We start from the raw sequence: 21,068 nt of genomic DNA on the forward strand, positions 1-21,068 counted from the left end.
GGCCAAAATTTTGGCAAAGAAGCATGAATGGCCACTTCAAATGTAACTGAGATTTTGGTTTTTCTAAAATGCCAAATTGATCATATACTATTTCATCCATGGACTTCTGTGCTGCAGTCTGAATAATAGTCATCAAGTAGGTTGTTGTCTTCTATGTTGATTGTTAGGCGTTTGCGATACAAGTTTTAAGAACTTCAGCCATGAAGGGTAGGTTTAAACCAGGACAAAGATATGCCAGTCTTCAGGGTCCTAGTCTAGTTTTTGTGTTGAGGGATAACCTGTTTAATATTAAGACATTTAAGGAATATCCACTGTGTCAGAGAATAATGTATTGTTTAAGTCTTATTGGGATGAAAGAGAGACTTGTATTTGCCAGAATATGATTAGCATCCCACATTTGCTTTAACAGATTGTTACTTTATTTTTGATATTTGACGCTTTGATTTAATTGTTGGCATTGTGATCCTTTCCATCTTTTAAGCCATTGCAATGTTTTTAAATTATTAACAGCTTTTCTTTAAAAGCTTTAAAAAAGATGAAGGAAATACACCCCAAATATAAGGAATGCAATGCCTTTTCATTTAAATTGCTATTTCTAGTTCTTTGTTTTAAAGCTAATATTTATTTTCACTGAACAGATCAGCTATGCTTCTGCACTCCCCATTCTCAGTGACAAAGTCCAGTTTCCAACCTTCCTACGGACAGTGACAAGCCTTTCATTCCAGCCTGATGCACTGGTGCAAGTACTGCTTCATTTTGGATGGACATGGATTGGAATTATTGCCTCCAATAATGACCTTGCTCTCCAGGGCTGCCAATTACTAAGGAAAGAGGCCACCATTCATGGGATTTGCATTGAATTCTTTGAGATTCTCCCCACACAAAGCAGCAAGGCATCTGTAGCCCATGTTGCTGGCATTCTGAAATCATCCACTGCTAAAGTGATAGTCTGCTGGACACTGATAATGCATATCACCCCAATTCTGAAGGAGATATCACCTCATGGGATCAATGGAAAAATATGGCTTGGAGTTCTGACTTGGGTTCCTTCGGCAGTATTTTCTGAAAGAGACTTATGGGAAACGTTGAACGGCACACTGGGGTTTGCTGTTTATAGTGGGAACATCCCTGGGTTTAAAGAGTTTTTGTATAACAAGCAACCATTGAAGGATATGGAGGATATTTTTTTAAAGAGAGCCTGGGAGAAGCTTTTCGGATGCAAATGGGCACATATTTTTAATGGGGCAAAAGGAGGGAACATGACAGATGACAAAGGACTCTGCACTGGCATGGAAAAGATGCAATCCCTTGATTCCTCAGTTTTCGATGTGAATGATTTCAGGGTCCCCCATGGTGCATCCCTTGCCATTTATGCCTTGGCCCAGTCACTGCATGATCTGATTCATTGCAAACCGCATGAAGGTCCCTTTATGAACAGGTCTTGTGCAGATCCTAAGGAATTTAAGCAATGGCAGGTGAGTGCAGCCATGTGTGGATGTGGTTTTGCTCTTGCATAGCTAAGGCTTACTACTACCACAAACTAGTAATCTCATTACTCAGATGAATTTTTCCTTATTACAGTAGTTACATAATACTGAGGTAAGCCCAACTCTTGACACAAAGATCCTCCTGCCTTACTCAACCAAAGCTTAACTGAGATTTTTAAGCTTTTCCTCTAATGGCTGTGACCAGAAGCTGCCGTATATCCAACCAACCTTATTTTATTGACTAACAAATATCCAACAAATGACTCGTTAGTCATATATGTATGTATTATATTGCTATTTTGCACATCTTTCATGCTTTATGGCTGTTTGCAGCCGAATTAACATAATTCTGATTCTGATTCTGACCCTTTAGTCCTTAACTTTTAGGATTGGGATAAGGAACGCGCTCTGAGAGTAATATTATCATTGGAATATTATCAAGGAGTAACCCAAGTAGCATGTGCCTTGTTTCAGCCCTTATTTCATCATGAGGATGTAACAAGGAAGCAGACTTAGCATTTGTATTCAGAATCAGATACATCAGGGAGCAGGAAGGTTATGAGTAACTCATGCCTTCAGTGTGAAGTGAGGGATAAATTAGCATGAAAAACACAGCATGTCAACCCAAAGAGCTACCATGAAAAGAGTAAAATGTCACTTAATAGCCAAACAGGGCACTCTTGCTAATTGGTTAGCCATACAAAGGACTGACTGGAGCACCTAAACAAGGTAAAGGTGATGGAGTTGACACCCTGATAATACCTTTTCCTGTAACAAAAAACTCTAAAGAGTGTTACAATAATATGGATGTTGTCTACATACACTCCATCGCATTTCTTGCAATACCCTTCCAATCTTCCGATTTTGGCAAATTTCAGAGGGGTGGGGTCTAATATGCCCTGTGTAATGTGAAAAGATTGTTCTTCTTAAGTGCAGCTGGTTTGACAATACAGTATAAAGTGTTAAAAGATACTTCCAAACACAAAAGAGGTCCCAGGGGTAAGTTTATAGACCCTATCTGTTAAGCCCCCTGAACAGAATTGACACCAACCTAGAATTAACAGAGAGTCCAACATGAACAATGTACCTAAATATACAGGAAGAAAGGGAGTAGTTTTAACTAAAACGAGTTCCCATCAGTCCACCATCGAGACCGCCCTTCATCATCTGGGATCTCTTATGCATATATAAATCACAATCAGGGGTAAAAAAACCTGTGCTGGCGGGTAAATACACCATGCGCAGGAAAAACCCAGTGTTGATGCTGATGTGAAAAGAATGGCGTTTCTAGTGGTGAACTGAATAGCAGTGCTTAGAAAAATGTGAGTTTGTGAAAAGAAAGAGAAGAAGGCTCTAAAATTAGGTCGTGATCGGGAAAACAATTTTAATAACACCCTCACACTCCTAAATCAATAAAAACAGTGCAATTTAGTGGTATAACAAATGTCCACTAAAAAAAGATGTAAGGTCGACATGTTTCTGCAGACAAATGGGGTCTAGAGATCCCCTGCTGCTTCCTCAGGACCATTAGTGCTACTGCTAAATTAAATAATGTAAACCATATCACCTGAAAGTGTATGTGTAATCATCTTCTCATCCTAAAATTTAGGAGGAAAATAGTATATATGAAGGTACAGTGTCAAGAATTCAATTAAAACAACATAACATGCACGTTGTGCCCTAGGTTATAATGTTATGTAGGAGAGGTGAGTCATTGTGTGGGTGATGCGTGGACCGGCTACTATTGGCTTTTTGGGTCTAATGACCACTACCACCATTTTGCGTTAAATAGTAAACTCGACCAGGTGACGTTCCCTGGCATCTGTGGGTGTGTGACGCGGGTGTGGCGCATGCTGAGACGGGTTTGACTAAGGATTGTATATAGATGTAGATACATCTTTTATTTGTTGTTTCTTTCATAGTGCGGTGCATCCACTACCTGAGCTCGTGCCAGGTGAGGTGGAGCTGTTCCTTCCCATCACGTGCAAAACTTACTAAATTAGTGATTTATGATCGATTCTGACGGTCTAGATGTTGGTCAATATTCGCTTATGACTAGCACATTCTACATAACATTATAACCTAGGGCACAACGTGCATGTTATGTTGTTTTAATTGAATTCTTGACACTGTACCTTCATATATACTATTTTCCTCCTAAATTTTAGGATGAGAAGATGATTACACATACACTTTCAGGTGATATGGTTTACGTTATTTAATTTAGCAGTAGCACTAATGGTCCTGAGGAAGCAGCAGGGGATCTCTAGACCCCATTTGTCTGCAGAAACATGTCGACCTTACATCCTTTTTTAGTGGACATTTGTTATACCACTAAATTGCACTGTTTTTATTGATTTAGGAGTGTGAGGGTGTTATTAAAATTGTTTTCCCGATCACGACCTAATTTTAGAGCCTTCTTCTCTTTCTTTTCACAAACTCACATTTTTCTAAGCACTGCTATTCAGTTCACCACTAGAAACGCCATTCTTTTCACATCAGCATCAACACTGGGTTTTTCCTGCGCATGGTGTATTTACCCGCCAGCACAGGTTTTTTTACCCCTGATTGTGATTTATATATGCATAAGAGATCCCAGATGTTAAAAGATACTTGCCATAAGGTTTCCTGGTCTTGACTCACTCGACAAGTATGCATCCCATATCCGGGATCAGGAATATTCCTTGTTCTCCCCTGTTGTATGAAATAATTCATGCCATTTAGATACTTCTTTGCTCTTGACCTCTGTGTCCTGATATTTCTCTTCAAGGTCACTAGAGTCCTTCTTTTTCGTGTATCTTGCCATATTTTAAATTGTATTATTTGAACTTGGAGATTCTTCCGTCTGTACTGTTCATTAAATAGCTTAAAGCACTTGCCTTCAGGGCCGGACTGGCCGTAGCGGGCACCGGGCAATCCCCTGCTGCGCCGCACGGGTGGGGGGCCGGTTTGGGGCCCCTGGGGGCCGTTTTTCTTACAGGGCCGTTTTTGCAGCATGCAAAATCGGCCCTGTAACAAAATCGGCCGAAACCGGTCCCGGCAAAGAGCTCGGCGACACCCACAACCCCCCCAAGGGCCACTTAGCTGATTATTTAGAAGTTCTGGTAATCCAAGTGATTTAAATATGGGGGCTTGATCACTGCAATATGGGATACACCATATTACTGGAGTGTATCTCCATTTCACATCACTGTTCTCAAACATTGTTTGCACTTAAGTATGGCTAATTTTTTACCATAATTTCCAACAAGGTGTGTTGTGGTTTTTGTACAGATACTGCACTATGTGAAGAATGTACACACCAGAACTGCTGATGGTGAAGAGTTCTTTTTTTATGCATCCGGAGACTCCCCGCCATTCCTGGATTTGTTGCATTGGCACATGACATCCAAGGACACCAGCAGCTTTATTAAAGTGGGGATGTATGATGCCAATTATAATCCCGCCCTTACATTTCTCAGTAACAAGACTGCAATCTTGTGGGGTGGAAAACAAAGTCAGGTGAGAACAAAATATTAAGACTAGTATTACTTTCCAAATTTGTCCTCATAAATTAAAAGCTATTTGTTGTGTTATGTGAAGACAGTTGTTGCATTGATCAATAGGATTAGTTATTCACTCTCTGGGGGGGTCCTCCATATGATAGACTGCATAATGTCGCAAAATGCAAGGCAGCACGCGCTACAAAATTCGTTTTATTTATTAAATAGTTTACTTACCTCCAATTATCCATACTCCGGTTTTTAGCAACCCCAACCCTGCCCCTCCCCCGCCCCGCCTTCCTGCCTCACCGGACCTCCCTGCACGAGCCGCGACTGCTTATTCATACTGTTGAATAATTTCAAGACATTACAGAAACATTTTCAAATAGTCTCTATGCTTTTTCATTAAAAAAACCTCTTTTTTTTCATTGTATTTGATGCTTTCATTGAATTCTTGGTAGCAAGCATATAATCTGAGTTACTCTCAGAAAAACAGTGTTCCTTGTTTTCTGACTACCTTTTCGCAATGGAATTCTGGACTTACAAGTTATTGGTAATTAGACACTGTCATCTTTGATATGTTTCCAGGTTCCTTTGTCAGTCTGCAGTGAGAGCTGTGCTCCAGGATACAGGAAGTCTGTCATTTCAGGACGTCCAAGCTGTTGTTTCACCTGTGTGCCCTGTCCAGCTGGAAGCATTGCCAACCAAACAGGTAAGGGACCCATTGCCTTCTTCCAAAAAAATGATTTCGAAAAATGAAATCAAATTTCTTTAATTGTTTCAGTTAAAAGCAATGCAATCAGAAAATGTTAAAATGCGATTTGTAACATTATTTTCAAAGTTTAGGCAGAGGAATCCAAAGGTAGGGGACATACTTTACTTTCTCTCACCACTTGCGTCAATAGAAAATGTACATTGTGAAAAAAATATTTTGTCATGTTATGTTATGGCAAATAAAATACGGTATTTGATATGAGGCACGTTCTCAAGGGTAAACCTGGAGATAATTAGATGACTGTATCATATTACCTATAAATAATTTGGCATCATGCCTAAAGTAAGCTACATTTATCACTATTTCAAATCCTGCAGTTCTCTGCTGTTCCTTCTCATTCCTCAGCCCTAGTCCTTCTCCCCACAGGTATTCTCACCTAGGGCCAGATGTAGGTCGCAATATCCGGTCGGATTTCGGCCGTTACCGACCGGTGTTTGGCTTTTGAGGTGTAGGTGGGTCTGAATTTACAGAATCGGTATATTTACCGATTCGGTAAATTTACCACTTCGGTATTTTACCGAATCGGTAAATATACCGATTCTGTAAATCCATATGTAGGTGACACTCCTAAGAGTGCCCCAGGCCCTTAAGAGTCGGTATTTTACCACCCAATCCTATTGGGTGGTAAAATACCCAATTCAGGTGTGCATGCACATCTGTGCATGCACACCTGTGCCATGTGACACACAGACATGCCCTTAGGGCATGTCTGTGTGCCACATGGCACACATGCCTGTACTTGGGGTGCTAGAGGGTGTCAAAGTGACACCCCCTGCGCCCTTGCAGGATTCGGTATTTACCGAATCTGTAAATACCGAATCGGTATTTCACATTGATTCCTATGGGCTTCAAGGCCCATAGGAATCGATGTGAAATACCGATTCGGTATTTACCGATTCGGTAAATATCGGTAATTTTTTACCTACATCTGCCTCCTTCCTATTTACCGACTCTTAAATACCGATTCGGTATGAGTCGGTATTTAAGAGTCGGTAAATAGGAATTACCTACATCTGGCCCTTAGTCATTTACTTTTCAATGCCTATGAAATGAGGCCAACCTTTCTCTTTCTTCAGTTGCTAGCATCCACCACTATTTGCTTTATCTGACTCGCCTTTTATCTGGGGCTTTAACAGCGGCGGCAATCATTTGTGACTTTTAGTGTGAGTTTTTGACTGGGTTTTATTCTTTTTAGCTCATTTTATGCTGCACAATCCTTTTTAGCTTAATTTTTAGTTAGTCCTACCTTTCTTGACTTTTTTGCATGTATTTATTAATATTAACAATTCGTTGTGGTGGTCATTGAATGAGTTCTTATTTCTTGTATTATTATGTGCGCTTTTGTGATTTTTGTGAAAATCGAATAAAATGTTACTACTGCTACTACTACTATTACTACTAATACTACTTGTCAATGTTATCCATTTTAGGACCACCAACATTGTTTTCAAAACTTCAATGACAATTCCTCTGCCAGGACACATCTCTCCTTCTAACTTCAAGGCTGTAAAACAAAGATGTGTTCGGCTCCAAATCAGTATTCTTCCATATCACACCTTGAAATGGCCAGCTTTTTTGAATGCTACAGTTCTCAATTCCTGATTCAGTAGCCACCTCATTCAGAATTTCAGGAGCACCTGGTCAATCTGATCACTCTAACTTCTATTCCATATCTTTGCTGTCAGGTGTTGAATAGATATTGCAGGTTACAGTAGCTCGTCATTTTTTATATCATTTCCAAGTAAAAGGTATTTCATATAGATTTCCAATTGCTTTCCAGGGCCCACTGACCATTATGAAGAGTTTTCTCAAAAGGAAACCCATTTATTGCATGGCTATCGATTTACCAAAATACCCACATAGTCTTTGACTCTAGACTTCACAGAAAGAAACTTGATGTGACCCTTGATTCTGATTTCTTTCAGGAAGGCATGTCGCATGACACTAAGAAGAGCACTGCTGTGGCTGAAGTTCCAAAGCAACTCATTAGTACAACATTATAACTCAGACAAATGCCTATTTTGGATACCACCTATATTATGGTGCTGACTTGATCTTTGATAGTTCTGGGACATAAAATTTGACTTGACAATACTCCAAATTTCCTGAGGGGCTGATGACGTGACTCCAGGGCCCATAAATCCTAGTGCCTGTGGAGGCACCCATGCTACTCCTAGCCCGCCTGCTGTTGATTACTTTATAGTGCCACTTGCACTCCCACAGTGCAAGACACTAAGGGGTATATTATCAAGGCGGGCGATATGAAATAATCACCGCTTTGGGGCCGTTTCGGCCGCAAAGCGGCAATAACTTCATCGCCCTATTAGCAAGCTGTCGCTAACATCAGTTAGCGACAGCTTTGAGGCGATAGCGAGCGGTTTAGGGCCCGTTTTGCATGTCAGTGATATTTATCGCTAATGACATGCAAAGTGGGCGCACCCAACATGTTAGCGACTGAATGCAGTCGATAATATCGCTATCGCCTATTATCAATGCAGGCGTAGCGATAAAAAAATGTGCGTTAAGCGCGAATATTGCTGAAAACTAACATCTGCTCAGACCACCTCTTAGCCTGTATATCCAATGGGAGGTGGATATTCAGGCTAAGTCCCCATTAGGGATAATGCCTGAATATCGCTGGATTTCCAGCGATATTCACGCATTTCGCTGCTATCGCCGGAAATTTTCTCGCATTGGAGATAAATGTTGCAAATAGCACATTATCTCAGCGATAAAATCCGGCGATGCGCGGAGATAAAAAAAAATGTCACTAAGCTCATTTAGCATTAAATATCGCTAGTTGTTGATAATATGCCCCTAAATTTGTTGAGGGGCTGGTGAAGGGACTCCAGGGTACATAATTGTAAGCACCCGGGGAAGCACCAACGCTGCTGCCATCCACTTGCTGTTGACCACTATATTGCTGGACTTGCACTCTTGCAGTGCGGGTCAAGAGTGCACTGCTCCCGGGCGAAGACTGGGCCAGGAGTGAGCCTGTCTTCTCTTAACATTACCCGGATAAGGGTGAGCTGGGATACTCCATTGACACCAGTATGCTACGGAAGATTTGTGTCTGGTTCCATTGTGAGTACTGATGAGTGTTGCAGTTATCTTGACTTTGTTGTCTAAATTGTTTTTGTTAAATTCTTTATTGACTTGTCTTTCCACAAATTATTAGATTCACTGGAGCACTAACGTCAGGACTTTTAACTTCCTCCTGCCTTTTGTTCTACTCACAGTAGGGAAAAGAAAGGTCATCGTGACATCTACGGGGGCTTCCTCATCTAAGAAAACATCCAAACAGTCAAATAGAATTAACACTCTGGGAGAATTTGATGACTTGATTGAGGAGGTTGATTCAAACTTAAAACCTACACCTTCCTCTTCTTCAATCATTACAACACCAGGTCCGAAAGCAAAAGAGAAACACCTAGCCAAAATATTCATGAAACAGGTGGATAAGTCTGTCAAATTCGATGGTCATCGCTCTTGTAAGCTGCCTACTCAGAAAACGACTGTGTAGTGATGGGGTCCTTCCAAATTCAACAATTCAGCAAGTGTTTGATTCAACATCTGGACTGATCACCCATGAAGTAAAAGTCTCTACTCTGCATTGGCGAAAGGGGAGCTTTCTGCCTCTCATTACATTGATCCACCAGGCAGCTCTCCTACCACTTTCAACAGCGCTAGGCAACAAGCTGCTATGAATACAGACTTGTTTCATCTTGAAAGGGATCTCAAGACTGAGCCGAAGAAGTTCAGCATCTAAATGAAGTTCCTTACGGAACAATATTCTAAATTTATTCCCTTATTTCAACAGTTGGTGGTGGTACCTTCAACAAACTGAGCCACCAACACATCACTAGGCATCCTTGGCCAATTAATGTCTGCTGTTCACAAATGCCCTGAATACCTTAGGGCCTCGAAGTTCAGTAATATCTTTGGGTTGCCATCAAATGGCAAAGGTGTACTAAAGGGATAGGAAGGCTTACAATAGAATTCCCTCCTCCTTCACTTCCATCAGGAGTAACCCTGGGTGGAGTTGGCGGAGTTGCACTTCGCGAAGCTACGCGAAGTGCAAAAAAACTCTCCTGCACAACGCGGAGCTGCGCAAGTGGCAGAGTACGGTAGAAAAATGCCGTTCACCCTGATTGCACAGTGATTGCTGCTTGTCCCCACTGTGCAATCATTGCGAACAGCACCATGCACAGCGTAAGCATAACTTTTCTGCCGCTCAATCGATTTTTACTCGACCGGCAGCTTTCTCAACGCGAACGGGTAGTTTCTCAACGCGAGCAGTTACAGGCATATGCGACCACTCGCAATGAGAAACCTGCCCCCCCCACCCGCGTTGAGAAATCTCACTGGGAGATCTATTTTCCACGCTCGCGCTCGCCAACTTGATGTTGGCAATCGCAAACGAGGAAAAATCTTGCCAGGAGGTGGATTTTCCTCACTCGCTCTCGCCAACTTGACGCAAAACAGAGTTTTTCAGAACTCCATGTAACGCGGAGTGCAGGACACTCTGCAAACTCTGCAAGCAGAGCGGAGTTCACCACCCAGGCCTAACCAGGAGACCCAGTCTAGTTTGTAAAGAGAGAGCGTACAGCAATCACGGCTTGTCCAACAGATTGTCTTGGCCTGAATTTATCAGAGTCACTCTCTCTTTAATGTAACTGCTGTAGAGCATAATACACTAATGCCCTTTCAACAACTTTTTGGAAAAACAAAAATTAAGTGGGAGGGGCCATATACATGCACAGAGGAGTTGGCCTAACGGCTAGGGCGCTCGACCTTGGACCTGGGGATCTGGGTTCGAGTCTCTGTAACGATGCCAAAACCGCCTGTGATTCTGGGCAAATCACTTAATCTCCCCGTGCCTAAAATGAAAGTGTGTCCTCATGTAACGTAACTGGAAAATATGTAAAGCGCTCTGATACCTGATTCGGTTCGGGTCTAGTTCGTGCTATACAAAACTCTGCAAAAAAACAACAACAACAAAAAATGTATCATCGTTGCAGCACGGTGCAAGAGAGGATGTAGAATCCGTAACCAATACAATGAGCTACTGGTTTCACAGGGTTTGTAATTGTCCATCAAACATATGTCGGGATATAGTAGTGAATATCATTGTGTAACACCTAGAGTGGTTTTTAATTGTATTCAAACCTTGCTGCCAATTCAGGATATGACTGATGACCTAATTGTCGTGTAGCTTTGTTATCCATTGTCCAACGCCAATGAACATCAGTTTAAAGTGCAACACCCCCTAAGATAAAGACAGCACTCACTCCACTCAAGAAACTACTTCACAGGAATCTTGTAGTACGGAGTCATTCTATGGACTGGCATATATGAATTTCTGTTGTGTAGCAACTTCAAAAAGGAAAGACTGTCTTTTTGTGGTCTAGTTATAGGGGTGAAAAATACACTAAACTACAGAATTAGGAGTCTTTTCCTAAATTCATCTGAGATTCGAGGCATTTTTTTCTCAAAGGGCGCAAACATCTTTATATTTCCAATGTGTATAATTGGTTTAATGGGCAGAATAACATGTCTAGTATTATTACTACCCTTATTCACTTTATTGACCACCTACCATCTAGGGCCAGTAATAGTAGCTGGTGACTTTAATGTAACTTTTGAGTCTTTTGATAACTCTGAATAGTCCTGACTGAGCAGGAAAATGCAATTTGGGCAGTTTCCCAGCTTGATCCCACACCAGCCAAAAGGAGGTCTGTGGTATCTAACCAACCTCTGGGTCTAGCCAAGAACTTAGGCCTGAGAGCCTGCAATGGCAGGTAATGTCAGATAAAACTGGGTCTCACACATTCAAAAGGCTTAATCAATCAAGCAGCATTAATTAAATACTGTTAGCCCTTCAATTATGGCTGTATATGGTGTACTTTACAGTTCCGATCAAAGGGATAGCGACCACAATGCAATAAAAATAATGTGAAAATTACATATGGTTAAAATTCTAATGCTGTAACATCTAGGCTTCCAGGTGATATATGTCTTTCACATAACATAACGGCCCTAAAAAGAGTGTACATATTTGGGCAACTCAATCTAATGGCAAAAATGTATAACACCATTGCCAGCACATTAGAAATCATGAGCAATGCTGGGTCTCCTAGAGCAATATTAACTTCTATACTAAAGCCCAATGATGACCTGTTCATTACACTACACAAATTGTTTACAAGGGAATGCAAAAGCTCTAATAGAAATTGGATCCAACACCTATGGTTTAACTGTCAGTGTAAGCTTCCCAAGGCAAACCTAATTATGAGTATCAAAGAAAAAAAACACAAAGAAATTCCTGTGTACAGGAGGAAGGTCAAAACAGAGTTAACCAAAGCAAAATCAAACTGGGAAATGTATATTTAGTGTGATTAGTGAAAGCAGTTACAGCCAGTGACAATTAAACCATCTGGGGAATTATTGCCCATAGTTGCTGCCATAATGTTTGTGCAGGTTGACTATAACATGCAACCCGAGGTGTGGGTCAAGCATTTTGAACGGTTATACTCAAATACAGGGGTATCTTGTGGTGAAGCCGCAGAACATGGTCACATAATACCCATCAAACATATATCCCTTCAAGAATCTCTAAATAGTATAAAGGCCATAGTTTTGGGGAAGGCCCCAGGCCCGGAATGCATCCCTGGGGATCTCTGTGCTGCCAAACCTCTTTTTATTCTTAATATGCTTACCTAATCTATTCTGGAAGGTGGGCCTATAACCAAACTAGGGCAGACCTCTGAGATTGTCTCTTCATATAAGAAGAAGTGTTGGGGAGAGGATATGGCCTAATGGCTAGGTTAGTAAACCTCAAGTCTAGTAACTGTGCTCAACATTCTGTGATTCTGGGCAAATCACGTATTCTCCCCGTGCCTAATAAAATGAATGCATACTAATGTAACTCAACTGGTGCTCAGATAAAGTGCTCTGATACCTGATACCTTCAGGTCAAGTTTGCCCTATATAAAACTCTGAAAAAAGGGTTGTTGGGAAGACCCATATCATTATAGACCTATTAGTATGATTGATTGTCTGCAGATTCTTTTTAGTCACCAATTATAGGTGAAATTTGCTGAGTTGTCCCCAGAAAACCACATCCTGTCAGACCTTTCGGCAGGCTTTCACCCAAAAATGTATGAAAGGTTCCACTTCAGTACTATCAACTGGAAAATTGTGGTCCTGAAGAAGGGTCATCTGTATGTGGTCTTCATTGGCCTAAAATCAGCTTTTGAATCAATTCCTCATCATAAATTATGGGTGTCCTAGGCCATATTAGGGTCCCCAATAACATTTTATCGGTTGAAATTAGACTCCATGAAACAAATAACACTTGTGTCAGATTTGGGAACAAGGGGAAGTAATCAGATTCTTTCAGGATTGAGAAGGGTGTGTGACAGGTGTGTGTTTTGGCCCTGTCTCTTCTTACATTATATATAAACACAGCAGCAGCCTTCATATTGCATAGGTGTTCTTTTATATTAAATAGGTACTCTTTTAGACTCTTCTATAAAAAAAATGACATAAAATATGCTAGGGCCATAATTCTGCAATTGTTGCAGTCAATACACCACAGGTGGCCCTCATTAAAAAATATCCTCAGTTTGTCAGGGCTAACATTTTCTCCTGGATGCCACCCTTGCATATTCTGAATTTTGCACCTTTATGCCAAAAAATTACCTCCATTGCGCTATTCTTAGCATTCTGCCATAATTGTTCATATGCCAAAGAGTGTCCTTAGGTATTCCATTATATTTCCATGGTTGCCCTATCTGCCATAAATCACCTCTATTATGCCAGTACCAATATTTTAGCATTGGTGCCCTTTATGCCAAGAATTAACCTTGGTGTGCCGGTGCAAGCATTGTGCCACAGGTGCCATTATTGCTAAGAATTTCCGTACATTTGCAAGTGCTAATATTTACCTTCAGGATACCAGGGCCAGCAAACTCGCAGGCTTCACATCACATTATCACTCACACTCATTCTATCACTCACACTCACTCCCCCTCTCACTCATTAATATCTTTTGTGACCCCAACCCGGCCTAATGAATTTCGATTTCTAAAGCGCACATAGCTGCCCTGAGGCGTCCAAGCGCTAAGAATACCAACTGAGAGTTAAAACAGGAAAAGGAAGTGTCAGGCTCCCCTATCTACATGGTAAACAGGAGCGTTTTCAGCTGTTTACGGAAAGAGAGGATATCGGGATTAGATCTTAGATGCTGGGGAAGGGTATTCCATAGCTTAGCTATGTTATGAGAAAAAGAGCGGCCTCCCGATCTTGATTTTTTTATTTGCGGCACAATGCCTAGGTTTGCAGAGGTAGAACGCAGCTGTCTGGTGGGAAGATAGGGTGTAATAAGGGGGAGGTTAATTGCCGGACCTAAGGACCAGAAGGTCTGGTGTGCAATGCAAAGTGATTTGAAGTTTACTCTCTCCCTTACGGGAAGCCAGTGCAGTTTCCTTAGTCCGGACTTTACTGAGGATCTGCGGGGGATTTGTAAAAGAGTTTGTGCTGCGCAGTTCTGTATCAGTTGCAATTTGCGTAAAGTAAAGTCAGGAGCTCCGAGGTATAATGCATTTCCATAGTCCAGCCGTGATTGGATCAAGCCCAGAACCACGGTTTTTCTTGCTTCAAAAGGGAGTAGAGGTAAGATCTTCCTGATGACTCTCAGGATGCCGAAACAAATGGCAGAAAGTTTTGTTGCCTGTTGATCGAATGACAGCGACCTGTAAAGCCAGACGCCAAGGCTCTTAATAGCGTCTTTTGGAACAGGGGCAGGACCTAAGCTGGATGGCCGAAGAGTGTCTATAGAAGATGGTACAGTGTGACCCATGAGCATAAGCTCGGTCTTGTCTCCATTAAGTTTTAGACAAGACTTGGTCATCCAGCTCTTGACCATCTCCAGGCAACCAGCAAGATCTACACTCGCCGAAGATCCCCCTGCCTGTGCCAGAGATACCACCAGCTGAGTATCGTCCACGTAGGTGACGATCTTAACACCATACGGACGGACGATCTCAGCCAGTGGCCTCATGTAGACGTTAAATAACGTCGGGCTCAATGATGATCCCTGCGGGACTCCGCATCTCAGAGGCTTGCTAGAGGAGGTGACATTGCCCTCGTACACCTGGAAAGATCTGTCACTCAGGTAGGACCTGAACCACTCCAGAGCTCTGCCAGATATTAGAGCGTCTGGATTTGTGGTGGATAGTATCCCAAAGACACTCAAACATGTGCAATGCTCTTCTTGGCTTTGCATCTAGGTTGCATTCGATAGATGATGCATGGGCATTTCCAAGCAACCACCCATCAGATTTTTATGCAAATCCCTATCTACAAATATTGGGGGACAGGAATTTGCATCAATATTTTTTGCCTCCTCCTTGAGGCGGACAAAACAAAGAGAATTGTTTTGGGTTTTCTCCATACTTTTCAAACTTTGCATGTGTTCTGCATTGCCTTTAAGCATAGCTTTCTTACTGAATAAGACCCATTCCAGTGCAAACCCTAGGCTTCAGAGAATGCACACAGCCTTTCACTGAGGCAAAAGGGTGTTTGAATTGGCACATATCTGCCAAAAGTGTGCTAGAGCACTGCGGTGAGAACAAATGCACCATATCTTTGTAGGTATGGTACATTTCATCCTTGCAACACTAGGCATAGTCACTATTACTTTAATGAAAAACTTGCAGAAAATATGTAGTGAGGAGCTGAGGTCTTAGCAAGAATTTTGCCACAAAGGAGGCTAGGGGTCCTAAAAGCAGTGCCAAGGGTTGCAAGGTCCCAGCCAGGGGTCACAACAGTGACCGCTGGTGACCCCCTAACTAACACCCATGGTGCCTACAAATGTTTTCGCTGACCTCAAATGCATATTGGATCATGCCCTTCTAAAATCAAGTGAAATGAGTGTAAAGAAATGTAAGACACAGAAATGTGATATGCAAATATTAGGACGTATTAAAATGTGGAGGCATTGTCATGCATGGAGGGAGATTGTTGTGCATTCTCACACATAAGCAAGCAATCTTCTAGACTACACAATGTTTTGCTCACTCATGTCAATCAAGCTTACTATGTCTTCTTAAATAGAAGTGAGAACCGTCATTTTCTGTCACATTATTAATATATTTAGTCCAGATCCCAAGTATGTGGAAAATAAATGTAAATCATCTCTTGTGTAGGATCATACTTCGATACAAATACAATAAAAGTAATTAAAATAACTTTTTTTCTTAAATAACTGGTGGCCTGCCATGGGATAATTTGGGAGCCTGCACAGGTTATGAGGAAGGGTGGGCAAAATAAATTAGAATATAATGTAAACAAAATGAGACCCAGCATATATTGAAGTACATAAATATGGGAACCAGAAATATATATAAATCTGTTGGGGTCAATAATGTATACCGACAAAGTACCACCCACACACTTAGCACATATTATTTACTATAATCTTGAGGGTATGATGTGAAAATGCTTAGCACACACAATTAAACTAAAACAAACTAGTATGTATAGCTATGAATCAAGAATAGAGAAGCTAAAATAGAAAATATAACTAAAAAGACCATATCATGAACTGTACATCCAGTGAATGCAAAAGGTCAAATTTTAATATGGATTTATAAACTCTTTCAACCGGTCTGGTTTTTTCTGGAGATGATGCCCCAGTCATTCACAGGCTCAAGGGGCCTTATGACATGATTTTGTAAGACATAAACAAGTAATTAAAGAACATTCTACATGAATAATCAAGCAATGCCTGCACTGAGCTCCATTACTGTGTATGTTCAGAAGTATCAATATTTTATTCAATGAAATTTGGGAGAACAACATTCTAGAAGGAAAAAAGCTTCATACACAATTTAGGTAGAATATAAAAGCAAGAATGTATTTGTGATCACAAAGTGAGGAGCCTCATAGACAGGGGTTGTGGGAAATTGAGCTATTGGTTGACCAGGTGTTAGCCTTGGTCAAGCAACAGCCACATTCCGTAGCAGTGTCCACCATAAAAAGTCACTACCTTAACCTGTGCTTAACCTTTGGTGGCTTGGCACAAAAAGCAGTCAGGTTTAATTCAGATGCAGTGTGTAAAGTATTTATGCAGCATACAAACATTAATAAAGTGAAAACACAACACAAGAAATATTCAACAACATTTACAAAAATAGAGTACATTTTAATAAATTATTCAAGATCAAAATTACAAACATCCAACCCGTAGAACTGGAGTTTTTAGTAAAAACGAGTCCCTAAAAGATCAAAGAGCCAACTGCGGACATCTAGTTGCCCAATACTGGAACAAAGTAAAAAAATGTGGCCCACCACAGTGGAGTGTGGGTCAGGTAAAAGAAATGGATTGGGCTTTATCAAGCGCTTACAGCTTAAAGCTCAATTGGGAAAGGCTGCAGGCTCAATCCAAGGAAGGAGCATCATCATCATCAGGGAGCCACTGGACGAGGTTGTGGCAAAGATTTCTGTGTTAGGAGTCAGTCAGTTTTATCGAGGTCGGAAATGTTTAGTGGGACAAGGTAGCAGGCTGTAGCAAATGAGAGGTCCAGGAGGACAGTTACCCCTTTCACCAAAGACTGCTGAACAGGATGGGCTGCTGCGGAGAAGAACATAGCAGGAGCTACTGTGAAATCCAAGCAATTGGAGATGCACCTCAGGCAGATTAGCAAGCAGGTTGGTCCCGATCTTTGCTCAGTTTCCAGAGCAGTGTTTAGCCAAATATTTTATAGGAGCTACCATGAAATCAATCAGATTGGTGATTCACCTCGGGCAGATCGGCAAGCAAGTTGGTCTCGGTCGTCCCTCCGTTCCCGGAGCAGTGTTTAGCCCAACATTTTCTAGGAGCTACAATGAAATCCGGCCGATTAGTGATGCACCTCGGGACAATCAGCAAGCCAGTTGGTCTCGGTCTTCCCTGAGTTCCCAGGGCAGTGTTTAGCCCAAAAAATGTAATGTCACTAGTTTTGGATTTTAGCTATCTGGGCATCTTCAGCACCACCATAAATGGTCAAAGAGGGGCACTACTTGGAGGTTTAGGACACAATCAGAATGGGGCAAGGTGTGGGTTCAAGATGGTGAGCATCTGATATATCCCTGTGGCTCTGAAGAGGTAGCTAACAATCTACCCCTTGGAGTCACTCTGGTAATCCTGGGTTTAGGTGGAGAAGAAGGGCCCAAGCAAAAGGGCAGGCCGCTAAGGACTCAAGGCAGACTTCAGGCAGGAAAGCACTTCTTCCAAGTGCTGCAGAGTAGTTGTGTGGAGTACATAGGAGGCCACAGTAACAGGCAATCCTCTGAGAGTTCTGCCGCAGGTCCATAAATTGAAATGAAGAGTGGATCTGAGGTCCTTATTTTCACACCTGGTGCCTTCTTTGATTTTGTAGATGTTTTTAGATGATTCTCTTTGAACTGCTTGAAAGTTCTTGACTCTCCAATCCTTGCTCCAAGCTGGCTGTGGAGACAATGCAGTAAAGACAAGCCATTTCTGTGAAGACAGAGCACAGCCCAGTCAGTTGCAAGTGGGGCTGTTCCCACCTTCGTCCCATCCTGCCAGCATATAGCTCATTCAGGCATGCCTAAATCCTCTATTGTGTGACTGTCTGGGAGGAATTGAAAAAGTCCGAGGGGAAGCTGCATGCACCAAATGGGAGAGGGCAGGAAAATGCCCACTTTCTAAAAGTGGCATTTTCAACCCAACGTTATCTTATGGGTCAGGTAGACCTCTCAGTAGTGAAAATGAAATTTAGGAAATATCCACTGCCAGGACATGCAACTTATGTCCAACCATTACATGAAAATGCACACTGCCATATGGGTAAGTCACCTTGGGGTGACGTATATGTAATAAAAGGAGAGTTTAAGGCTTGGCAAGGGAGTTATATTGGCAAGTCGAAGCCAGGCTGAATTGGCAGATGTGGGACATGTTTTAAGGGGCTGGCCCAATATGTGCACAGGTCCTAGGTCTATGGTATACCACACCACAAGAGAACAATAGGTAAAGTAAACATGCTAATCAAGAGTAAACCAATTTGACCATGTTTATGGGAGTGAGCACAAGCTCATAAGCACTGGTTAGCAGGTAAGTGCACCGAGTCCTAAGGCCAAAAAAAACTAATTTCAGCCAAAGAAATAGAGGGAAACAGTCAAATGGTTTTGGGGATGACCACATTAAGGCTGACTTTCCCACATTCATAAAATGTATAGAGGGTGAACTTAGGAAAGAAACGGTTTCATTTAGGGAAGCATGGACTGGTAATTACTGTTCTGAGGAAAGGTATGTTGCTGTCTTCAAATGGTCTTCAAAACATTTTCAGTTGCTTTCTCACAGCGGTTCAGCTCTTTCCCAGTATTACCTATTTCCTATGCCAATTCTAGTCATATTTCTCTTTTAGCCACCGAGACCTTTGGCAGTGATGGGCTTGGTTGTTATTCTGACATCCATAGAAAATGTTTCTTCTACTTAGCTATTGCCTTGCAGTCCAAGATGTTCAAAGATAAGTTATATATGTATATAATATTTTCATGTAGCACACTCTCTCTCTAGCAGAAATGGGTCTCGGGGTGTACAGTCAAAATGGAAGTAGCAGAAACCTTCAGTATGCAGGATAGGAACAATAAATCAGAATAAAAGTTTAACATGGGAAAGGAAAATTACAATAAGATGTTGATTTATGCTTACAATAAGAGGACTGATAATGGTAATTTATGCTTTCATTTGTTGACTAATGCTTTTCATGATGGATTTGCTGAAATTTTGTCAAATGAAAAATACAATATTTAGACTTACTAATAAACCTGACTGTTCAGCGCCATGTTACCTCACTTCTAAATTGTGATCAAATATGAGTCCGTGATGAAATTGCTTCAATTGATAGCTATGCTATGCTACACTATTCTAAATTGCATGATCTGCTGTTATTTGTAGATTCCCTGGACTGCATGAAGTGCCCAGATGACCACTGGTCGAACAATGAAAAAAACAAGTGCATACCAAAACAAACTGAATTTTTGTCCTATGAAGAACCACTTGGATTCGTCTTGGCTTTGACCTCTATCTTCCTATTTTTCAATGCAATAGGCGTATTGCATATTTTTATTAGGTTTCGATACACACCGGTGGTGAAGGCTAATAATTTGCAGCTTAGTTATTTTCTGCTTTCTGCCCTTATGCCGTGCTTCCTCTGTTCTTTGATTTTCATTGGTAGGCCCAATGTTTTACATGCATACTTCGTCAGGTGATTTTTGGTATGTCTTTCTCCCTTTGTATTTCTTCAGTATTAGCAAAGACAGCTATGGTTGTCATCGCCTTTAGAGCCACCAAGCCCAACAGTAATTTAAGGAAATGGGTTAGCTATAGGACATCTTACTCTATCATTCTCTCTTGTACTTTTATCCAGTCTTCTATTGTAGCCATATGGCTGGGGACATCGGCTCCATTCCCAGAACTGAACATGAATGTCTCCAACTGGAAGATTGTAGCTGAATGCAATGAGGGATCCATTTTTATGTTCTACTGCATGTTGGCTTTCTTGGGACTCTTGGCACTTACAAGTTTTGGGATTGCATTTCTGGCTCGTAATTTGCCCGATACATTTAATGAAGCCAAGTTCATCACCTTCAGCATGCTGGTCTTCCTATGTGTCTGGTTATCTTTCATCCCAGCCTATCTCAGCACACAAGGAAAATATGTGGCTGCAGTTGAGATCTTTGCAATCTTGTCCTCTGGTGCTGGGCTTCTGTACTGTATCTTTGCTCCCAAGATTTTTGTCATATTCGTCAGACCAGATATGAACACTAAAGACAATGTAGTTTCTAAATCATCTTTCGCAAGTAAAAAGAAATTGTAAATATAATTGTTGGCCTGATAGCATGACTATTAGCATGCTCCTCATGTTAAATTGTCACAAGCTTGTCCTTAACCTTTTTCAATTTGAGTATTACACAGTTTTTGGAAGCACTATGTAATCTGTTTCCTTCTTTTCAGCAGGATGTTTAAACATCAAAGTTTAATTCAGCAAACCACAGCCTAATACTACATCATTTAATATGGGCTGGAAGAACACAACACAGTCACTAGTCACATGTCACTGATCATGGTCATGGGCTCCAAACACCATGCCTGTCCCCGTGCACACTTCATACATATAGGCCCAGATTCACAAAGGGTAAGAAAGCAAGTTCATTTAGACAATTGTCCATAAAACATCCTAAAACATAATTGACAGTTAACATCATTAAGAACAGACCCCATCTTAACAACCCAGAACACTCAACACCCCCTAC

The 21,068-nt window shown here is 41.4% G+C and overlaps 1 protein-coding gene across 1 annotated transcript in view; it reads left to right on the plus strand.

Annotated features, from left to right (window-relative positions):
* The window catches only part of LOC144783914 (vomeronasal type-2 receptor 1-like), a 236,567-nt gene extending 215,935 nt beyond the window's left edge, over nt 1-20,632 (plus strand). Inside the window, 5 exon segments of the mRNA XM_078662652.1 lie at nt 639-1,475; nt 4,761-4,988; nt 5,558-5,681; nt 19,711-19,995; nt 19,998-20,632. Of these exon segments, the coding sequence (XP_078518778.1) occupies nt 639-1,475; nt 4,761-4,988; nt 5,558-5,681; nt 19,711-19,995; nt 19,998-20,632 (2,109 nt within the window).
* Nucleotides 20,633-21,068: the final 436 nt, after the last annotated feature.

The sequence above is a fragment of the Lissotriton helveticus genome, chromosome 10 (genome assembly GCF_964261635.1).
Source record: "Lissotriton helveticus chromosome 10, aLisHel1.1, whole genome shotgun sequence".
Lineage (NCBI taxonomy): Eukaryota > Metazoa > Chordata > Amphibia > Caudata > Salamandridae > Lissotriton > Lissotriton helveticus.